Genomic DNA, 22,500 nt, shown 5'->3' with positions numbered 1-22,500 from the left:
GTCTCCCACAGGCTGGGGACATTAAAACTTTTAAATAATTGTCCCTCAATGGTATAAAACATTGGGCTTACAACCCTGTGACAAACAGTTCTATCTCTTTTTGGGCCCCAAATCTCTGCCCCTGCTCTTGGTGGGAAGCAGGCCCAGAAGAAAGGCCTTGCTCATCACCCTTCAAGTATGAGCATCAGGTGGTGAGGTGAGGAGCAGGAGTAACTCCAGAATGAGGTGTTGTCACAGGCAACACGGCTACTAAAAGTTCCTCGTCCTTGCTCTGGTCCTGAAGAAAAACCCAGCTGAGACTGAGATGGGGAACTTTTGTAGGCATCACCAACCCTGAATTGACTTAAGTAAAACAGGAGTTGGGACCGAGGTGGCGAATTCCATAGCCCCTACCCTTGATGAATGATGCCAACCCCATCACCTAATGGCCATGAGTCAAGAGAACAGGTAGCACATGCTCATCCTTGTGCCCCACAGCCCCTGCACCTTTAGAGCTCAGAGATGGCCTTTGAGAAAATAGCCCATCACCTCTTCAGGTCGCTGGCTCCTGATTAAAACTGATTTCCTTTCACTAGCTCTTGTCTCTTGAGCTTTGGCCTTCGAGCTACACATAGCTGGACCCTGGATCTGGTAACATCTTCAAAAACAATCCCCCACAGAGGGTCTGTGCCTCTGGGTTCTGTTCCATTTCTCATTCCAGGTGTCTCCCAGTCTTTGGCTACTGTTTGTGAAGACTAGCCTGCAGGTTACAGGTGCCATGTCCTAGGGAGGTCTGCAGAGAAAAACACTTAACATCTATTTTTGCCCACATATTTGGAAGGATACGTCCATTAGAGATATGATGTTTTTACAGGAAATCAGACTTAGCTTCTTAAACTGAATGTCCTGTTCTGAAATCACACATGAAAGTAGAATTATTTGAAATCTGATAAGACTGTTCCCAGCTGCTGAGAGTCCCACAGTGCGGACAGATCTGTGGCTGGCTAGGGTGTTTTCCTCGTCAGTCTCTTAGGATACTGAGGAAAGCAGAAGTTGACATGGCCCTTGGGAAGGAAAATTTATAGAACATGAATAATGCCTTAAAAATGAAAGTATTCTTCCATTCATTTATTCTCTGTGATGTCTTTTTTTAAAATAAATTAAACCTCCCCCCCTTTTTTTTTTAAAGATTTTTATTTATAGAAGAACTGGGGTACAGGCCAGATGCGTGGGAGGGTTAGAGGATTCACCAGAGACAGAGCGGGGAGCAGAACAGGCAGAAGGACGAAACACATTGCTGAGGGGAGCAGCAGGCGAGACAGGAGAGGTCTGCTGTGCCATGTGGGACTCTCACCGGCCAACTGGGATCAAACCCGCACTGCAAAGGCTGTGGACAGCTCCACAGTGCGGTGCTCAACTGCCTGCGCCACCAGGGAGGCCCTCTCTTTATGATTTCTAAGCAAAGAATTGTAAATGAAGACTTTTATTATTAGGTTATGTAATGGAAAAAGTTAGAAGTTCTAGAAAGGACCAATGGAAGGGTCTCAACAGTAAGTTGGGTTATGTTCCTATGATGGATTATTACCCAATCTTTACAAATTTTTAAGCATATTTAATGATGTGGGGAAATGTTCATAAAAATTCATTCTACAAAGCAGGGTTAAAATTATTGGAGAAATTTGAACATTCACACACTGCTAATGGAAATGTAAAAGAAATGCTTTGGAAAATGGTCAGGCAGTTCCTTAAAAGATTCGCTATAAAATGGGGCCTCCCCGGTGGTGCAGCAGTTGAGTGCTGAGTTGCAAAGATGCCCGCGGCCTCTGCAGCGCTGGTTCGATCCCCGGCTGCAACCTGGCCACCAGAGGAGGGTCCCGCATGGCGCGCAGACCTCTCCTGCCGCCCGCTGCTCCCCTCAGCAGTGTACTTCGGTCCTTCTGCCTGTGCTGCTCCCCGCTCTGGCTCTGGTGAATTCTCTCACCCTCCCGTGCTTCTGACTGTACCCAGTGCTTGTATAAACAAACAAACAAACAAACAAATAAAAATACATTCCTCTCAAAAAAAAATTTAAAAAAAAAGATTCGCTATAAAATTACTTCTGAATTTGAGCAATTCTTTTAACTATATTCCCAAGAGACATGAAAATACATGTCTACACTACAAACATGTCATATGAGTGAATATTATCCTGTATATTACATGCTACAACATGGATGAACCTTGAAAATGTCCCACCCACCCATCCGTCCACACACTGATATATGATAAACGGACACTTGCCCGCAGACACACAATTTTAAAAAGAGTTATTTATGGGTGTTGAGATTACTACTGATTTTTATCTTTGTCATAATCTTTTCTGCATTTTAAAGAATTTCCTCCTGCAAACCTGCATCATTTTTGGAATCAGGAAAGAAGCCACAAAGCTGTTTTTAAAGTCTGCCTGAACTCAGTCCTGGAGCAGGGAGCCTGGGGAGCACGAGCAGAACCAGGCTGGGTGCCCATCATGTGTCCACTATTCCAGGGGAGCCCTGGGGATCCCTGAGGGGTGGCGGGTGGGAACACTTCCTCTTTTGCAGCACAGCATCTAAAACATATTTGGGTTTTTCTGCTGTCACCTCCATGTCCTGCTGAAGTGGAGACAATTTCTTTTGTGACTCAGTATCTTCTTACAGTTTCTTTCAATGATCAGCTTAATTTGACTTGAGAGCTAGTCCATCCCTCTGCACCCTGTTGCTTTCCCGGGTGCCCTGTACTGTGGCCGCAGCCTGCTCACACATCTGGGACCTTCCAGCCACCCAGGGAGGGAGGTAAGTCAGGCCAGCCCAAGCATGCTTCCCCCAGCCCTGAGCCCAAGCTCCCTAAATGGATACTGTGTCAGAGGACACTGGGATGTGAGTTTCCAAGCCTCTGTCACAGCAAAAGCACCAGGAGAGCTTCAAAAATGCCCATAATGGGGCTTATCCCCGGGGCTTATCCCAGAAGCACCGGGAGAGCTTCAAGAATGCCCATACTGGGGCTTATCCCACTTTGATCAGGACAACTGTGAGTATGCTTCATTTATTATTTTTAAAAGCTCTGGGGATGAATTTCAGAACCATTGACCTAGATGGTCCAGTAAATCCCACTAAATCTCAGCACCAGCTGCGCTCAGAAGCTTGAGAGAAATGCAGAGTCTTAGAGGTAGGCTGATATTATTTACAACTACCAGCTGAGAGCTTTCAAGGGCACACGGCTAGAGCAGTATCAAGGACATAGGACGCCTGGGCAGGAAGGGAAGACCTCCACTCCCCCGACCCCCATAGAGCCAGGGTCTCCAACAAGCAAGCTGAGCAGCTGAGAGGGTGGGAACGGGCAGGGAAAGGGCAGGAAGCAGGGCACAGACGCTCCAGGTTGCCTGACCCGCAGCTGCCAAACCTGGCCACATCTCTGTGAACTGGCAAAATGTAGGCATGCATTGGTGGCATCACAGGAACTGTCCTGGCAACACCACCTTCCGCAGAGCAGAGAGAGCAGGATGAAGGTGCCAATTTCTGGGCAGAGGTCAAAGGAATCCCCTCCTAAGGCTTTCTGTAGTTCCCACATAAAGTTTCTGGGCCTGGCTGGGCTCCGATGGGTGCTGTGGCCCCATCAGTGCAGTCTGGAGTGAGAGCTGTGAGGAGGAGGCCATCCTTGGCCCTTCTCAAGAGAACAGGGCTGCTTTCTCCCCGCCAGCTCCTGCCTGCCTCTGGGTCCGTCTCTGGAAGTGTCACCTCATCCTTGGAGGGGGAGGCCAGGCCCCTCGGCCCTGCAGGGCATCAAGGGCACGGGCAGCCCTACCTCACCAGCGATTTGTTCAAACAGGGCCCGCAACTGCTGTTCCTCCTCTGTCTCCCGAGCAGGCGAAGTTGGCTTCTGAGGCTAAAAATGAACCAGAGGAACTTGCTTGGGAGCCACAAGAGAGAAATGGACATTTAGTTTCCCAAAGAAAAAGCAGGAAAGGCGAGCCCTGGGCAGGAGGTGGTGCCGCCCACAGGTGGAGAGGCCAGGACCTCCATGGCAGCCTCACATGCCTGTGCTGGGTGGTGCCCAGGACTGGCCACAGCCGGTAGCTTTGGGAATGAGAGTTTCCTCTCCTTGTGAGGGCTCGTTACAAGAAACATTTCGAAGGACTTACTGGGACTGGTTGTGACCTCCTCACCTGACAGATGAGAGGACTTTTGGAAACCTGCCTCCTGGCAGAGGCCTGGTCCAGCCAGGGCTGCCCTCACCCCTCCCCTTCTTTCAGCATATACTCCACCAACTTGACTAGAATTCCCTGCTTCATCATTTGTCACGATAGGTGGTAAATCTTTATAGGCAGGATCTTTCCAGTACAGAGCACCGGGCCTGGTGCATGGCAAAAGGTCAGTAAAGGTTTTGGATGTTTTGTTTCGGGTCTGCTCATAAGCTGCATCCCAGAGAGAGCACCAAGAAGAAAGTCCTTCCTGAAAACTGGTCACTGCTCGAGATGGGGGTGTCAGATGTTCTGGTCACATCAGTATCTCCTGGAAGCCTTACAACCCTTGGACAAGACTAAAACCAGCCCCGACCTCTCTCCCAACAGACAACATCAGGGAGAACTGATGTGTTCCCCAAGCCCACGGTCAAAAATTCTACCTGCTCCTCCCGTTTTTGTTTTATCAGTTGCTTTTCTGAAATTGCATACTTTTTAAAGATATTCCATCCACCCAAAAACCATCAGTAACCTGTTCAGGAAACAGAGGGAGTGGGCAGTTCTGTTAGAAGAAAGGTCACTTTTGTTCTCCAAGAGGTTAGAATCAAGGTACTTCCTTGCATCGCGGTAACTATTCCTTGAACTTGGGAATTTTAAGTGACGTTATGGTCTGAAGGAAACTACCAGGGCAGTCGCTGAATCCCACCCTCCACAGTAGCCCAAGAAGGCTCACCTCAGGAAGGGCAATGTCTACATTTCCATCCATGTCCCTGTGGGCACAAAAACCATGTTGATAATCATAGATTCACTTCCCCATTAGACACTGCAGAGCTACAGGGTTCAGAGGTGCTGGAAGTTTCTGTACCATAGAAGCCTTCTTCTTCTGTGACTGCATTTCACAGGGTGTGCAGCCTCCAGGCACGGACCTCCCTCTCCACTCGTCACTCAGACCTTGCTCAGCATGAAAGTTAGAGGAAGACCATGTGGTCATGACTCCAAGCAGGACTTGTCCATTCTGGATTGTGAAAGAAGACACTCAGCTCGTTGAGGGTTAATCATTCGTGGGAAAATTTTAAAAGCTTATAGAGCAAGTTGAGGTGGAACCAACAACATCACTTTTGAAGCTGCATTCTTCACCCTTGGTCCTTCCCCCATTGACGTGAACCCCTGAGCCCACTGGGAGGGTGTGTTTCTGTGCTCACAGGTGGAGGAATCAGGAGAACCGTGACAGCAGGTTTACTTTGCTGCCCACACATATAGGGGAACCCGCAGCACTTGGGAAGTAGTCAGATTAGAGGAGGAGCAGGCTTCAGCTGTCAAATATGAAAATATCTGGAAGAATTCAGGTTTTTTTTTTTAAGATTTATTTATTTATTTATACAAGCACTGGGTGCTGTAGGAAGCACGGGAGGTGAGAGAATTCACCAGAGCCTGAGCAGGGAGAGAACAGGCTTATAGAAGGAGGACAGCGGCCTGAGAAGTCTGTCATGCCATGTGGGACCCTCACCGGCTGCCACTGCACCACCATGGGAAGCCCTGGAAGAATTCAGTTTTACAGATTAAATCCTGAAGCATTTCAAAAGACAAATTATTGAAAATTCAAAGGGCAAAAATAATCAAACATGAACATGAAACCAGGATAGTCCCCGTTACCTCCTCATCCCCTGGGCCTCCGAAACATAACCCTTTCAGACCTTTTCATTATAGTTTAGGAGTCTCCAGTGAGGATGAAGCCAAGGGAAATTGAGCTGAATGTGGCTTTTCTGTGACTGAGCTACTTGTGTCTGTTACTGATACTTGTGGTATCACAGCAGATGGTACACTGTGTATTACACTCAATATCACAGCAGGTTATACGCTGCATTTCTTAGGTTCAGTATCACCTTCCATTAATCACTATTGTACATGCACTGAGAATGGAGTTACCTTTGACCTCACCCCCTTAACAGACAGAGAACATGAAGGGTAAGAGATGGGCTCAGCTACAGGAGTTGCCGATCTGCATGGATCTCGCATAGGGGTCTTTTGTGTGAATGGACACTGGTCAATTCATCCTCAGTGTGTATCAGTGACTGAGAGAAGACTGGAGAAAGACTTTGCAGCCGAGTTTTAAAAATCAAAGATTGCATTGCTTCTCTGTTGCTGACGAGAAAGAACCACGGCTTCTGCAGTCAGCTTGGGAAACCCAACCAGACTTTGTAATTGTGAAACTCAGTCCACAACACAGTGCAATTCTACGCCACTAGACAAAACAAGTAATAGCAATTCACAATGCCAAAGGACAAACAGGAGCTCGAATACTTATGTCCCTTATCCAGAACAGGCCATGCAGCCACCGTCATCTCTATCTTCTTGTGTCAGGTTGATACTTTGGTGGGAATCAATAGAAACAGAATTAGTAGAGCTTGTCATTCTCTGGGGTCCCTAGAGAGTCTACATTGGGAGAAGAAATGGGTTCTTGAAACTTGAACCACCCACCCCCGCCCCTGCCACAGAGTTAATGGATGAAAGAGAAACTTCTTCCACAGAAATAACCATTACAAAATAATTTTGCTAAGCCCTTTTGAGGGAGAGATGGCAGAATATTGGGTATGTGAAAGGGTACTAAAGTGGAGCTGAAAGAATGTGTGATTCTTGAAAGTTGGAATAGCCACCCCTTTTATCATGCACAGAAACACCTCTGGCATCCCCCTCATGTCGCTCCCACTCCAGAAGCTTCTTAGTAATAGAGTCTGGAAAATGAAGGGCTTCACCCAAGAGTGTCTTGTGAGCATGGTTCTGTGGTCAGTTGGAAAGAGCAACTGTTTCATGTGAGAACTAAACTGGAAATATGATTTTGCTTGCTGTTCGGTTAAGACCCTCCCTTTCACCCCCTCCTGGTTTCTCAAGTAGATCACGGAAGAGGACAGGGGGCCATGACTCCAACCACCCTCTGGTGACATGTCTAGGAGTAAAGCACCAAAGAGGGATTCTTGAAACTCACTCATCTTCAAAAGCCCCTTCTGCTCTAGGTGTGTACAATCCCCTCGGGGCCAAGCACGGCAGGGTTACGTACCATCCACTTCTTTAGTTTGTCCCAAAACACTTTGATTTCATCAAACTCCAGCTTCCCGTTTGTAGGGGCAGGACAGGACACAGTGCAGGTGTTCTGATCCCAGGCAGACCAGGTAAAGGAGTCAGAGTCCTCAGTGGTTTTTGCAGGTTTTTTATTGGGGTTCAGCAGGTACGTGGCAGGCAGGGGCACTGGGGAGCCAGGAAGCTGGCAGGCCTCCCAGCCTCCAGCAAGTCTTCACTCTATCTGGGCTCTCTGGCGTTCGTTCTGCTACTTCTCGGCTTCTCTTTTGGCTTCTGCTTCGGCTTCTGCTGGCGTCCCCGTGACACCGCCCCTAAAAGCACAGTCTTAGCCCAGGTGTACCCACTCCAGGTGCCCACCATCAGGCATGCATTCAGGATCACAGGGTTCCCTCATCAATCCTGATGGCGGGAGGGCAGAAAAGTCTGATATTTTTCCTTACCCTACACCGTTGCCGCTGGTCTGTGTCAGGAGTGAGTTAAGGAAGAAGCAGCAAGTATGTTTCAACCTGAGAATTCAGAGCCAGGCAGTGTGACGGGCATGGGTGACATGGATTCGGCCTTCTAGGGAGATGGTTCAACTGTTAAACCAGGAATCTCTAAGGAGGGCACAAGGTCAGGGTCAGACAGGGAGTACACCTGAAGATGAAACCCCCATGCACCCCCCAACACACCCCTCTTCATTTCCTGGGATGGGACCCCAAAGTGGCGGTAAGATTCTCAAGTCCTTTTGGAAGTGAGGCGGAAAGTTAAATTGATTTCAGACCCTGAAGAGCACAAAAGAAAAACAAACTTATCTAAACTCTTCTCTTTGAGGCTGGTCCTTACAGATGCAGCAAATGCAAACAACCTGGGCTGAGCTCCAGGGCCAGCTGGGAACTAAGAGGCAGAGAGAGAAGGGGTTCTCCAGGGGGGGAGGGCAGCACCAATGGAAATTCAAAATTGCCATCATCTGACGAGAAGCTTCTTCATTCATCATTATGAAGTGCCCTGGGACGAACCAATAACCTTCAGCCAAGTCCATATTTCTTTGCCCCTCACCTACTGTTCAGCTTCTTTTCATCTTGGACCCTTGTGCCCTGAATTGCTTAGTTCCCTTTGTCCTCCAAAGGCTTGGGACATTAAAACTTCCAAATAATTGTCATTCAATGGTATAAAAAATTGGGCTTACAACCATGTGACAATCAGTTCTATTTCATATTTGGGCCCCAAATCTCTGCCCCTGCTCCCGGTAGGAAGCAGGCCCAGAAGAAAGGCCTTGCTCATCACCCCTCAAGAATGAGGAGCAGGTGGTGAGGTGAGGAGCAGGAGTAACTCCAAAAAGGTGTTGTCACCAGCCCGGTTACTAAAAGTTCCTCGTCCTTGCTCTGGTCCTGAAGACAAACCCATCTGAGACTGAATGGAGAACTTTTGTAGGCATCACCAACCCTGAAATGACTTAAGGAAAACAGGAGTTGGGACCGAGTTGGCGAATTCCATAGCCTCTACCCTTGATGAATGATGCCAACCCTATCACCTAATGGCCAAGATAACAGGTAGCACATGCTCATCCACCTGCCCCACAGCCCCTGCACCTTTCGAGTTCAGAGATGGCCTTTGAGAAAATAGCCCATCACCTCTTCAGGTCGCTGGCTCCTGATTAAACCTGAATCTTTCCATCAGCTCTGGTCTCTCGAGCTTTGGCCTTCAAGCTGCGAGTAGGTAGAGCCTTGCTCTGGTAAAATCTTCAAAAACAATCCCCCACAGAGAGTCTGTGCCTCTGGGTTCTGTTCCATTTCTAGTTCCAGGGGTCTCCCAGTTCTTGGCTACTGTTTGTGAAGACTAGCCTGCAGGTTACAGGTGCCATGTCCTAGGGAGGTCTGCAGACAAAAACATTTAACATCTATTCTTGCCCACATATTTGGAAGGATACGTCCATTAGAGAAATGACGTTTTTACAGGAAATCAGACTTAGCTTCTTAAACTGAATGTTCTTATCTGAAATCACACATGAAAGCAAAATTCATTTCAAATCTGATAAGACTGTTCCCAGCTGCTGAGAGTCCCACAATGTGGTCAGATCTGTGGCTGGCTAGGGTGTTGACCTTGTCAGTCTCTTAGGATACTGAGGAGAGTAGAAGTTGACATGGCCCTTGAGGAGGAAAATTTATAAAATATGAATAATGCCGTAAAAATGGGAATACCCTTCCATCCATTTATTCTCTCTTTATTATTTTTTTTTAAATTAAACCTCCCCTTTTTTTTTTTAAAGATTTTTATTTATACAAGAACTGGGGTACAGGCCAGATGCGCGGGAGGGTAAGAGGATTCACCAGAGACAGAGCGGGGAGCAGAACAGGCAGACTATTGAAACACATTGCTGAGGGGAGCAGCGGGCAAGGCCAGAGAGGTCTGCTGTGCCATGTGGGACCCTCACCGGCCAGCTGGGATCAAACCCGCACTGCAGAGGCTGTGGACAGCTTCACAGTGCGGCGCTCAACTGCCTGCGCCACCAGGGAGGCCCTCTCTTTATGATTTGTAAGCAAAGAATTATAAATGAAGACTTTTATTATTAGGTTATTTATAATGGCAAAAATTAGAAGTTCCAGAAAGGACCAATGGAAGAGTCTCAACAATAAGTTGGGTTATGTTCCTATAATGGGTTATTACCCAATCTTTACGAATTTTTAAGCATGTTTAATGATCTGGGGGAAATGTTCATAAAAATTCATTCTACAAAGCAGGGTTAAAATTATTGGAGAAATTTGAGCATTCACACACTGCTAATGGAAATGTAAAAGAAATGCTTTGGAAAATGGTCAGGCAGTTCCTTAAAACATTAGCTACAATATTACTTCTGAATTTGAGCAATTCTTTTAACTATATTCCCAAGAGAAATGAAAATACATGTCCACACAACAAACATGTCATATGAGTGAATATTATCCTGTATATTACATGCTACAACGTGGATGAACCTTGAAAATGTCCTGCTAAGTGAAAGAAGCCAGATACAAAAGAACCACATATTACACGATTCCTTTTATATGAAAAGTCCAGAACAGGCAAATCTATAGAGACAGAGAGTATACTAGTGGTTGCCAGGGGATGGAGGAAGTGAAGAAGGGATGCCAAATGGGTGCAGGGTGTCTTTTCAGAGTGATGAAATGCTCTCAAAATTGGTTGTGGTGATGATTGCATAGTTCTGTAAAAAACTAAGTGCTTGGGTTGTGTGCTTTGAATGGGTAAACTGTACGTATGTGAATTACACCTCAAAGCTGTGAGAGTAAAAGTGTCTGTCTCTTTATCTATCTATCTATCTATCAATCTATCTACCTACCTAACTACCTCCCACCCATCCATCCATCCACACACAGAGATCAAACTGAACATATGATAAATGGACACTTGCTTGCATACACACAAGTTTAACAAGAGTTATTTGTGGGTGTTGAGATTAGTAGTGATTATTATCTTTGTTATTACCTTTTCTGCATTTTAAAGAATTTCCTCCTGCATACCTCCATCATTTTTGGAATCAGGAAAGAAGCCACAAAAGGTTTTTTTCTTTTTTTTTGTGGGACCCTCACCGGCAGCTGGGGAACGAACCGGCACTGCAGGCAGCCTCGCAGCCCAGCATTCAACAGCTGCGCCACCAGGGGAGGCCCCCAAAAAGCTATTTTTTTGTAAATAATAAATTTTATTTTCATATTCCCCATACAATTGCAACCCCCCCATTCTGACCCCAATCGCTCCCTTCCCGCCCCCCGCCCCCCAAAAAGTGTCTCTGGTTCATAGTTTTTTGTTGATTTTGATTTTCACTTTCTTATAGTTATTCATTTTCCTGGTCCCTTATTTAAGTTTTCTAGATTCCTGCTATGAGTGAGACCATTCGGTATTTTTCTTTTTCTTTTTGGCTTATTTTGCTGAGCATGATCCCTTCCAGCGCCATCCATGTTGCTGCAAATTGCATGTGTTTATCTTTTTTGAATGCTGAGTAATATTCCATGGTATATATACACCACATCTTCTTGATCCAGTCATCTATTTTTGGGCATTTGGGCTGTTTCCAAAGCTTAGCTATTGTGAATTATGCTGCTATAAACATAGGGGTGCAGGTGCTCTTTGGAATTGATGTTTCTGTGTCCTTTGGGTAAATACCTAGGAGTGAAATTGCTGGATCATATGGAAGCTCTATGTTTAGTAGGTCAAGAAATCTCCACACAGCTCTCCATAGTGGTTGGACCAGTCTGCACTCCCACCAACAGTGCAGGAGAGTTCCTTTTTCTCCACACCCTCGCCAACATTTGTTGTTGCTAGCTTTTTTAATATGTGCCATTCTCACTGGTGTAAGATGGTATCTCATGGTAGTTTTGATTTGCATTTCCCTGATTACAAGTGATGTCGAACATTTTTTCATATGCCTGTTGGCCATTTGCATTTCCTCTTCAGAGAAGTTTCTTTTTAGCTCTTCTGCCCATTTTTGGACTGGATTATTTTCTTTGTTGTTGTTGAGTCTCATCAGCTCTTTGCAGATTTTTGTGATCAGTCCTTTATCATTAGCATTGCGTGCAAAAATGTTCTCCCAGTTGGTGGGGTTTCTCTTTGTTTTTGTTATTGTCTCTTTTGCTGTGCAGAAGCTCTTTAATTTGATGTAGTCCCAGCTGTTTATCTTTGCCTTCACTATCACTGCTTTGGGTGATGTGTCTGTAAAGATGTCTTTGATGTACAAATCACGTAGTGTTTCGCCTATATTTCCTTCTATATATTTTATGGTTTCAGGTCTTATGTCTACTTCTTTAATCCATTTTGAGTTGATTTTTGTGTGTGGTGTGAGGTAGTGGTCAAGCTTCATTCTTTTGCATGTAGCGACCCAGTTTTCCCAGCGCCATTTATTGAACAAACTTTCTTTGCTCCAATGCATAGTCTTTGCTCCTTTGTCAAAGATTAGTTGACCATAAATCTGTGGGTTTATTTCTGGATTTTCTATTCGATTCCATTGGTCTGTATGTCTGTTCTTGTTCCAATACCATGCAGTTTTGATGATTATGGCTTTGTAGTATAGTTTGAAGTCTGGGAGTGTGATGCCTCCATTCCCTTCTTTTTTTTTCAGGAGAGCTTTGGCTATTCGGGGTTTTTTGTGATTCCATATGAATTTCATCAATAATTGTTCTATTTCTTTGAAGAATGACATTGAAATTTTGATTGGAATAGCATTGAATCTGTATATTGCTTTTGGAAGGATGGCCATTTTAATAATGTTTATTCTTCCAATCCATGAGCAGGGGATGTCTTTCCATTTCTTTGTGTCTTCTTCTATTTCTTTTAACAGTGTTTTATAGTTTTCTTTGTATAGGTCCTTTACCTCTTTTGTTAGATTTATTCCCAAATATTTGATTTTTTTTGATTCAATAAAAAAAGGGATGGTTTTTTTGATTTCTTCTTCTTCAGATTTATTGTTTGTGTATAGGAAGGCTACTGACTTTTGCGTGTTGATTTTGTATCCTGCCACTTTACTGAACTGATTGATTAGTTGAATCAAAAAAGCTATTTTTAAAGTTTGCCTGAACTCAGTCCTGGATTAGGGAGCCTGGGGAGCAGAGCAAAACCACGCTGGGTGCCCATCATGTGTCCACTATTCCAGGGGAGCCCTGGGGATCTCTGAGGGTGGTGAGTGGGAACACTTACTCTTTTGCAGCACAACATCTAAAACATATTTGAGTTCTTCTGCTGACAACTCCATATCCTGTTGAAGTGGAGACAATTGCTTTTTGTGACCCAGTATCTTCTTACAGTTTCTTTCAACAATGAGCTTAATTTGACTTGAGAGCTAGTCCATCCCTCAGCACCCTGTTGCTTGCCCGGGTGCCCTGCACTGCTGGCCGCTGCCTGCTCACATATCTGGGACCTTCCAGCTACCCAGGGAGGGAGGTAAGTCAGGCCAACCCAAGCATGCTTCACCTACCCCTGAGCCCAAGCTCCCTAAATGGCTCCTGTGTCAGAGGACACTGGGATCTGAGTGTCCAAGCCTCTGTCACAGCAGAAGCACCAGGATAGCTTCAAGAATGCCCATACTGGGGCTTATCCCAGGGGCTTATCCCAGAAGCACCGGGAGAACTTCAAGAATGCCCATACTGGGGCTTATCCCACTTTGATCAGGACAACTGGGAGTATGGTTCATTGATTACTTTAAAAGCTCTGGGGATGAATTTCAGAACCATTGTCCGAGATGGTCCAGTAAATCCCACTAAATCTCAGCACCAGCTGCACTCAGAAGCTTGAGAGAAATGCAGGTCTTAGACCTAGGCCAATATTATTTACAACTACCAGCTGAGAGATGTCAAGGGAACACGGCTAGAGCAGTATCAAGGACATAGGAAGCCTGGGCAGGACAGGGAAGACTCCCACCCCCTGACCCCCAAACAGCCAGGATCTCCAACAAGCAAGCTGAGCAGCTGAGAGGGTGGGAACGGGCAGGGAAAGGGTACGAAGCAGGGCACAGACGCTCCAGGGTGCCTGACCCACAGCTGCCCAACCTGGGCACATCTCTGTTAAGTGGCAGAATGCTGGCATGCATTGGTGGCATCACAGTAACTGTCTTGGCAACACCACCTTCAGCAGAGCAGAGAGAGCATGATGAAAGTGCCAATTTCTGGGCAGAGGTCAAAGGGATCCCCTCCTAAGGCTTTCTGTAGTTCCCACATAAAGTTTCTGGGCCTGGCTGGGCTCCGCTGGGTGCTGTGGCCCCATCAGTGCAGTCTGGAGTGAGAGCTGTGAGGAAGAGGCCGTCCTCAGCCCTTCTCAAGAGAACAGGGCTGCTTTCTCCCTGCCAGCTCCTGCCTGCCTCTGGATCTGTCTCTTGGAAGTGTCACCTCATCCTTAGAGGGGGAGACCAGGCCCCTCGGCCCTGCAGGGCATCAAGGGCACGGGCAGCCCTACCTCACCAGCGATTTGTTCAAACAGGGCCCGGAACCGCTGCTCCTCCTCTCTCTCCCAAGCTGGCGAAGTTGGCTTCTGAGGCTAAAAATAACCAGAGGAACTTGCTTGGGAGCCACAAGAGAGAAATGGACATTTAGTTTCCCAAAGAAAAAGCAGGAAATGCAAGGCCTGGGCAGGAGGTGGTGCCGCCCGCTGGTGGAGAGGCCAGGACCTCCATGGCAGCCTCACATGCCTGTGCTGGGTGGTGCCCAGAACTGGCCACAGCCAGTAGCATTAGGAATGAGAGTTTCCTCTCCTTGTGAGGACTCATTTGAAGAAATGTCTGGAAGGGCTTACTGGGACTGGTCGTGCCCTCCTCACCTGACAGATGAGAGGACTTTTGGAAACCTGCCTCCTGGCAGAGGCCTGGTCCAGCCAGGGCTGCCATCACCCCTCCCCTTCTTCCACCGCCTACTGCACCACCTTGACTATCATTACCTGCTTAATCATTTGTCATGATAGATGGTAAATCTTTATAGGCAGGATCATTCCAGTACAGAGCACTGGGCCGGGTCATGGCAAAAGGTGAGTACAGGTTTTGGATGTTTTGTTTCGGGTCTGCTCATAATCTACATCCCAGGGAGGGCAGCAAGGAGAAGAAAGTCCTTCCTAAAAACTGGTCACTGCTCGAGATGGGGGTGTCAGATGTTCTGGTCACACCAGCATCTCTTGGAAGCCTTACAACCCTTGGACAAGAATAAAACCAGCCCCAACCTCTCTCCCAACAGACAACATCAGGGAGAATTGATGTGTTCCCCAAGCCCACGGTCAAAAATTCTACCTGCTCCTCCCATTTTTGTTTATCAGTTGCTTTTCTGAAATTGCATACTTTTAAAAGAGATTCCAACCACCTAAAAACCATCAGTAACCTCTCAGGGAACAGAGGGAGTGGGCAGTTCTGTTAGAAGAAAGGTCACTTTTGTTTTCCAAGAGGTTAGAATCAAGGTACTTCCTTGCATCGAGGTAACCATTCCTTGAACTTGGGAATTTTAAGTGATGTTATGGTCTGAAGGAAATTTCCAGGACAGTCGCTGAATCCCACCCTCCACAGTAGCCCAAGAAGGCTCACCTCAGGAAGGGCAATATCTCCATTTCCGTCTATGTCCCTGTGGGCACAAAAACCATGTTGATAATCATAGATTCACTGCCGGGGACCAACCTCCGGCAAAATGTCATGTCAGGGGTTCCTGAAAGGATGAGATGGCCTCGGCGACCTGTAAGGGGCTGAAACTTAAGGGCTGAAGGGAAGTGGATGAGGTAGTGAGGAGACACTAACACTTGGATGAGGTGCAAGGATCTTCTGCCGTGAGGCTCAGCAGGTCTTTATTTATTCATTATTAGTAATAATAAAAAATACATCATCATGTGTAAAGCAAAAACAATTAGTGTATTATGTTCCATAGACTACTGGCTCCTACAGGTCTCAGCAGATGGTAGCCTTCAAGGTTAACAGATAAAAAACCAGACCTAACACTAAAACTTATTATTTCAGCTAGACAATTATTTAAAACAGTGGATAGCCGCCAGTGCATCACTATCAGCTAAAGCCTAAGCATAAAAAGACTATTCTATTCACATGGCCTTCAGCCGGAGACCAGCTGCTACTCAGCTACCAGAACTTTTTCTATCTAGAAATTCCTTAACTCAAATAGCTTAATTTAAAAACTTTCCCAAGAAACTTCAAGAGAAGGCAAAAGAAGGACCCACTACAACTGTTGTGCTGGATTGCTTGTCAGGCATGCACAACAAACCGTCTCCCATTGTCAAGTGGGCCAAACTGCCAACAACTAGTTTCTAAACAGACAATTCTCCTTGCCATTTACTGACAGTATGCTGATACATATAATTTATTGCCTAATATACTTTCTGATACATTTTTCTCTCTCTATGTCTAAGAACAAAAAGCAAAGGGATGCCAGATCTTCAGCCCCATGGTGTGAGGCCCTTTCTCTTTGCTGCTTGTCAGTATCCTATCTGGCTGGGGCAGCAAGGCCCTCTGCAGCAATTCACTTCCCCATTACACTCTGCAAAGCTACAGGGTTCAGAGGTGCTGGAAGGTTCTGTACCGTAGAAGCCTTCCTTTTCTGTGACTGCATTTCACAGAGTGTGCAGCCTCCAGGCACGGACCTCCCTCTCCACTCATCACTCAGACCTTGCTCAGCATGAAAGTTCGAGGAAGACCTTGCGGTCATCACTCCAAGCAGAACTTGTCCATTCTGGATTGTGAAAGAAGACACTCAGCTCGTTGAGGGTTAATCACTCGCGGGAAACTTTTAAAAGCTTATAGAGCAAGTTGAGGTGGAACCAACAACATCACTTTTGAAGCTGGATTCTTCACCCTTGGCCCTTCCCCCATCTATATGTGAACCCCTGAGCCCACTGGGAGGGTGTGTTTCTGGGCTCACAGGTGGAGGAATCAGGAGAACCGTGACAGCAGGTTTACTTTGCTGCCCGCTCATATAGGGGAACCCGCAGCACTTCGGAAGTAGTCAGATGAGAGGAGGAGCAGGCTTCAGCTGTCAAATATGAAAATATCTGGAAGAATTCAGTTGGTTTTTTTTTAAAGATTTATTTATTTATTTATACAAGCACTGGGTGCAGTCAGAAGCGCGGGAGGTGAAAGAATTCACCAGAGCCTGAGCAGGGAGAGAACAGGCTTATAGAGGGAGGACAGCGGTCTGAGAAGTCTGTCTTGCCATGTGGGACTGTTAGGGGGAAAAGATGTCCCAAAGCTAATTCCATACAGGCTTTGTGGACTCCACCCCCACCCCAGGCCAAAGCCAAAGACACTGGGAACTCCAAATCCCATCACCATCAAAGGGAAGGTAGCTGGGACCTGAGGGTGGGGTTTAAGCAGCCAGGTGGATATAAAAGGCATACACATGGGCTTTGGGGGATCCCCCATTTTGGCTCTCCGCCAGCTCACAGCGTCGGGCCAGCTCGGAGAGTGACTTTGGGTTTCCAGGTCGGCGGATCGGGTAGGACGCATTAAAGACTTTATTTCCCTATTTTCTCCCTGAGTTGTACATTTTCCTTATTTCCTTTTCCCTTGTAAATAAACCTTTTATTAACCTTGTGTGTGTGTCTGCAGTGGAGTATTAATAAGTCCCTTGTAAGCGCGCGGGTGAGGACTCACAGCCAGGAACCCGTTCAATATCGGTGCTGCTCTATAACAGGACCCTCGCCGGCTGCCACTGCACCACCATGGGAAGCCCTGGAAGAATTCAGTTTTACAGATTAAATCCTGAAGCATTTCAAAAGACAAATTATTGAAAATTCAAAGGGAAAAAATAATCAAACATTAAGATGAAACCAGGATAGTCCCTCTTTACCTCCTCACCCCCTGGGCCTCCACAACATAACCCTTTCAGGGCTTTTCATTATAGTTTAGGAGTCTCCAGTGAGGATGAAGCCAAGGGAAATTGAGCTGAAGGTGGCTTTTCTGTGACTGAGCTACTTGTGTCTGTTACTGATACTTGTGGTATCACAGCAGATGGTACATGTGTATGATATTCACTATCACAGCAGATTATACGCTGCATTTCTTAGGTTCAATATCACCTTCCATTAATCACTATTGTACATGCACTGAGAATGGAGTTACCTTTGACCTCACCCCCTTAACAGACAGAGAACATGAAGGGTAAGAGATGGGCTCAGCCACAGGAGTTGCCGATCTGCACGGATCTCGCATAGGGTTCTTTTGTGTGAGTGGATACTGGTCAGTTCATCCTCAGTGTGTATCAGTATCTGAGAGAAGACTGGAAAAAGACTTTGCAGCAGAGTTTTAAAAATCAAAGACTGCATTGCTTCTCTGTTGCTGACGAGAAAGAACCACGGCTTCTGCAGTCAGCGGGAAACCCAACCAGACTTTGTAATTGTGAAACTCAGTCCACAACACAGTGCAATTCTATGCCACTAGACAAAACAAGTAATAGCAATTCACAATGCCGAAGGACAAACAGGAGCCCGAATACTTATGTCCCTTATCCAGAACAGGCCATGCAGCCACCGTCATCTCTATCTTGTTGTCTCAGGTTGATACTTTGATGGGAATCAACAGAAACAGAATTAGTAGAGCTTGTCATTCTCTGGGATCCCTAGAGAGTCTCCATTGGGAGAAGAAATAGGTTCTTGAAACTTGAACCACTCCCCCCCCCCCCCGCCCCTGCAACAGAGTTAATGGATGAAAGAGAAACTTCTTCCACAGAAATAACCAAAACAAAATAATTTTGCTAAGACCTTTTGAGGGAGAGATGGCAGAATATTGGGTATGTGAAAGGGTACTAAAGTGGAGCTGAAAGAGTATGTGAATCTTGAGAGTTGGAATAGCCACCCCTTTTATCATGCACAGAAACACCTCTGGCATCCCCCTCATGTCGCTCCCACTCCAGAGGCTTCTTGGTAATAGAGTCTGGAAAATGAAGGGCTTCACCCAAGAGTGTCTTGTGAGCCTGGTTCTGGGGTCAGTTGGAAAGAGCAACTGTTTCATGTGAGAACGAAACTGGAAATATGCCTTTGCTTGCTGTTCGGTTAAGACCCTCTCTTTCGCCCCCTCCTGGTTTCTCAAGTAGATCATGGAAGAGGACAGGGGGCCATGACTCCAACCACCCTCTGGTGACATCTCTGGTTGTAAAGCACCAAAGAGGGATCCTTGAAACTCACCGGGTAATGGCCTTCTTCTTTGAGAAGATCCTCAGGCAGAAATCTGCTTCCTGATGGGGCTCGGAAGTGCTGGGAATCAAGATGTACTCCCCAGGGGGCAGTTTGAACCGGTCAGAAACTTCCCTCTCTTTGAGGAAACTTTTGCTCTCAGCCAGGGGCGCGTGGGATCTGAAGAAGTCTTTGCTCAAGTGCTCGTCTTTGCTTGGGTACTGCAATAGGAGTGCGAGGGGAAGTGGTTTTCCCGGCTGCGGGTTTCGGCTACTTGGACAGAGTTGAGGGACTGGCATTGAGTGTCAGGTGTGAGGCTGAAACGGGACCAAGAACTTAGGACTCCATGGATTCTCAACTGTAATTTGGCATCTACCCACCTGGTAAATAGCGTAGCCGATGGTCAGCACATCAGCTCCAAACCTCTTGAGTTTCCTTCGATCTTTCTGCATCAGGGCCACAAGGAAAGTGCATTCCTCCTGCCCCTCATCTTTCTCAGTCAGGGACAATTTTATCTGTGGATTGGTCCAAAAGGTATCTGCCATTCAAAAGAGGCAGGTTATTTTCCCTTGAAAAAACGCCCAAAACAAAAAACAAAGGGGACACACACATCCTACCCACGCCCATCAAATTCCCCAAACCTGAGAAGGTGTTTCTCCCTGTCCTGATTTCCCTCTTGCCCTATTTTCTACAACCCCCTGGGAGAATGAAAAGGGGTCTCTTTTCCTTCTACCTCTTGGAACCATTTCCCATGCAACTGTTCAAAGACATTCTTCTGCATTTTGTCCACTGCAATTTGTTCCATCTTTTTTTTCCCCATTTCGCATTTCAAAGGCGAGTGCTGGGCACTGTGCTTGCCTCCCAGGGCCCACTCAATGGTGGTGTGATTTGAGCAGAAGTGACCTCAGGCCACCTCCAAGAGTGAATGCTGATTGTTCTACATGATTCCCTCTTGCCACAGGGAACTTGGACAAGTCCAGTCAGCAGCATTCACCGGGCAGACAGGCTTAAGGAATCCCCAGTTAGAGGGAAGATAAGGGCTTTTGTCTGATGACTCTTAGGAGTTCTTGCTGAGCAGGTCAGTGAATGAGGGCTGGGAAGCCAGCTGCCCTCCCATCCCTGTAAAATGAAACAGCCTGAGGGAGAAGTCAACAGAGCAAAGAGGGCAGCACAGGCTATCACAAGCATATCACTGATCGATCTGTGCTTGAAGCCCACTCTGCTCCTCTGGACTTGTCAGTTATGTAGGATAATCATTATTTCTTTTCTTTTTTTGGAAGATTTATTTATTTATGCATACAAGAATTGGGGTACAGGCCAGAGGTGTGTGGGTGAGAGGATTCATCAGAGACTAAATGGGGAACAGGACAGGCAGACTGACTGAAATACACTGCAGAGGGAAGCAGCAGGCGAGACAGGAGAGGTCTGCTGCGCCATATGTGGGTCACCTCCCTGGCCGGAGGTCAGGCTCATGCTGTAGAGGCTGCAGATAGCTGCATAGTGCTGAGACTTAACCCCTCATGCCACCAGGGAGGCCCAATTCTTTTCATTTCTAAACTAGTGTGAGTGTGTTTTCTATTACTTGTCAGGGAAGATAACTCAAGTGGTATTATAAAGGAGGTTCCTTGAGCAATTCTTATCCAAAGTCCTACCAAACCTTTTTGTAGGGTAAGGAAAAATGTTAGGCTTTTCTGCCCTCCTGCCATCAGGATAGATGATGGATCCTTGTGGTCCTGAATGCATGCCTGATGGCAGGCACCTGGAGTAGGGTGTGGGCATAGGTAGATGGGATTCACCTGGGCTGAGACTGGGCTTTTAAGGGCAGCATAATGGGGACTCCAGCAGAAGCTGAAAGAGAAGCCAAGAAGGAGCAGAATGAACAGAAGAGCAGAGAAGCAGAGAGAACGCCAGAGAGCCCAGATAGAGTGAGGATTTGCTGGGGGCTGTGAGGACTGCCAGCCTCCCGGCCTCCCAGCACCCCTGCCTGCCATATGCCTGGTGAACCCCAATAAAAGACCTGCAAACACCACTAAGGACCCTGACTCCTCCTTTACCCAGTCTGCCGGATCTTAGAAAACCTGCACAGTTGCCATTCCTGAACTTTACACTTTGCCATCCTCTTTTCCCAGTCATCACTGAAATCCTTCTGTCCAGTTCCATGTTTTGGGCCTTCTCTAGGGTCCTGGGCCTGATCCACTGATGTCCTGGTTTGGACTCAACACTTGGGGATGACAAAGAGAAGGGCAGGGAGACTACCAACCCAGGAATTTGCGGGAGCCTCCAGCCGTGGAGCCTGGCACCCAGCGTCCTTGGTGGACCGTCACTTCCCATTTGTGGAGGGCATCCTCCTCTAGGGAATCAGGAGTGAGGTTGCAGATATCCACTTTGTCAAAATGGGCCTTGAAGTCTGTAAATGCCATCCTGCAGCCAAGTGGAGAGAGACATGTTCTGGAGGGATGACATTGCATGACCGACTCATTCATTCAATCATCCAACAGTTATTGAGCACTTGCTTCTGTCCTGGAGGATTGGGGAGAAATCAGGCCTGGGGAGAAGAAGATAGACTCCCTCCCAAAAAAAGGAAAAGAAAAGGTTAAGAAAGATAAAAAGGAAGAAAATCTTAAAATATCGGTTGATATATATATATATATAAGCACTACAACGGAAAATAAAGTAGGGTGAAGGGTGAGCGTACAGTGTGGGGATATTTTAGATAAACAGCTAAGGGAACTGTGACTGTCAGGTGGAGGCCTGGAGTGTAGGTGTTCAGACATAATGACTTTTTGGCAGTCCAGGTAGTTGGAGAACAAGATCTTAAGATGGGTAAGTCAGTACAGGATGATGTTCAAAGATAATGGTGGACCAGGGTGGTCATCATAAGGCTTTCAGCTTTGACTCTGATTAGATGGAGAAACAGTAGGACGTGTTAACATGACCCATAACCCTTGACCCATGAGAAAGGGCACAGATAGAAGTGGAGTCACCAGCTATGAAGTGTGTGCTGTTGTCCAGGTGACAGATGAGGGTGGGTCAGTCCAGGCTGGTAGGACGGGAGGTGGTGAGGAGCAGTGATCAGGTTTAAGACATATTTTGAAGGTTGAGCCTATAGGACTGGCAGGAGGATTAAATGTGAGGAAAAGAATGAAAGGCAAGAAGATACGTGGTTTGAATAGTTGGATGGATAAAGACGGAGAAGACTGTGTTGTAGCAAGTTGGGGAGAGAAGGATTTGAGGTTCAGGCATGTGATCCTGTGAGGTGCTATTGAGTAGATATTCACAGGGAGATACTGAGTAGATCCTTGAATATATGGATCTGGAATTCCAAGGACAGGAACTGCAGATATAAACTTGGGAGTATTGAAACCATGGGTGATCCCCAGAAGAGTTGTGCATGTTTGACAGTGTCTTGAACCTGCTCTTCGGAAGGCAACATTGTCTGTCACTTTTCTATGAGTCCTATGACACAAACGTGTGCAGAAGAAATTGATCTTAAGCCATATTCCAAGCTGGTCAGAACCAAGAGACTACTGACACAAAACCAAGAAAGCAGGGAAAAAGAAGAGATTAGACCACACCCAGAAGCAAGGGGTCCATCCCAATAATCTGGAAGCCTTTTCATATACAGATCCATTTGTAACTATTTG

The 22,500-nt window shown here is 46.6% G+C and overlaps 1 protein-coding gene across 1 annotated transcript in view; it reads right to left on the bottom strand.

Annotated features, from left to right (window-relative positions):
• LOC311188074 (calpain-9-like) overlaps nt 1-22,500 on the bottom strand; it is a gene marked incomplete at both ends in the record, with an annotated part of 55,119 nt that overhangs the window by 17,319 nt on the left and 15,300 nt on the right. Inside the window, 7 exon segments of the mRNA XM_084259844.1 lie at nt 826-890; nt 12,914-12,971; nt 14,165-14,245; nt 15,273-15,309; nt 18,869-19,077; nt 19,237-19,394; nt 21,117-21,277. Coding sequence (XP_084115970.1) covers nt 826-890; nt 12,914-12,971; nt 14,165-14,245; nt 15,273-15,309; nt 18,869-19,077; nt 19,237-19,394; nt 21,117-21,277 — 769 coding nt within the window.

Source organism: Talpa europaea (genome assembly GCF_964194135.1).
Source record: "Talpa europaea genome assembly, contig: HAP1_SCAFFOLD_159, whole genome shotgun sequence".
NCBI lineage: Eukaryota > Metazoa > Chordata > Mammalia > Eulipotyphla > Talpidae > Talpa > Talpa europaea.
This window is presented reverse-complemented; position numbering and strand designations above follow the sequence as displayed.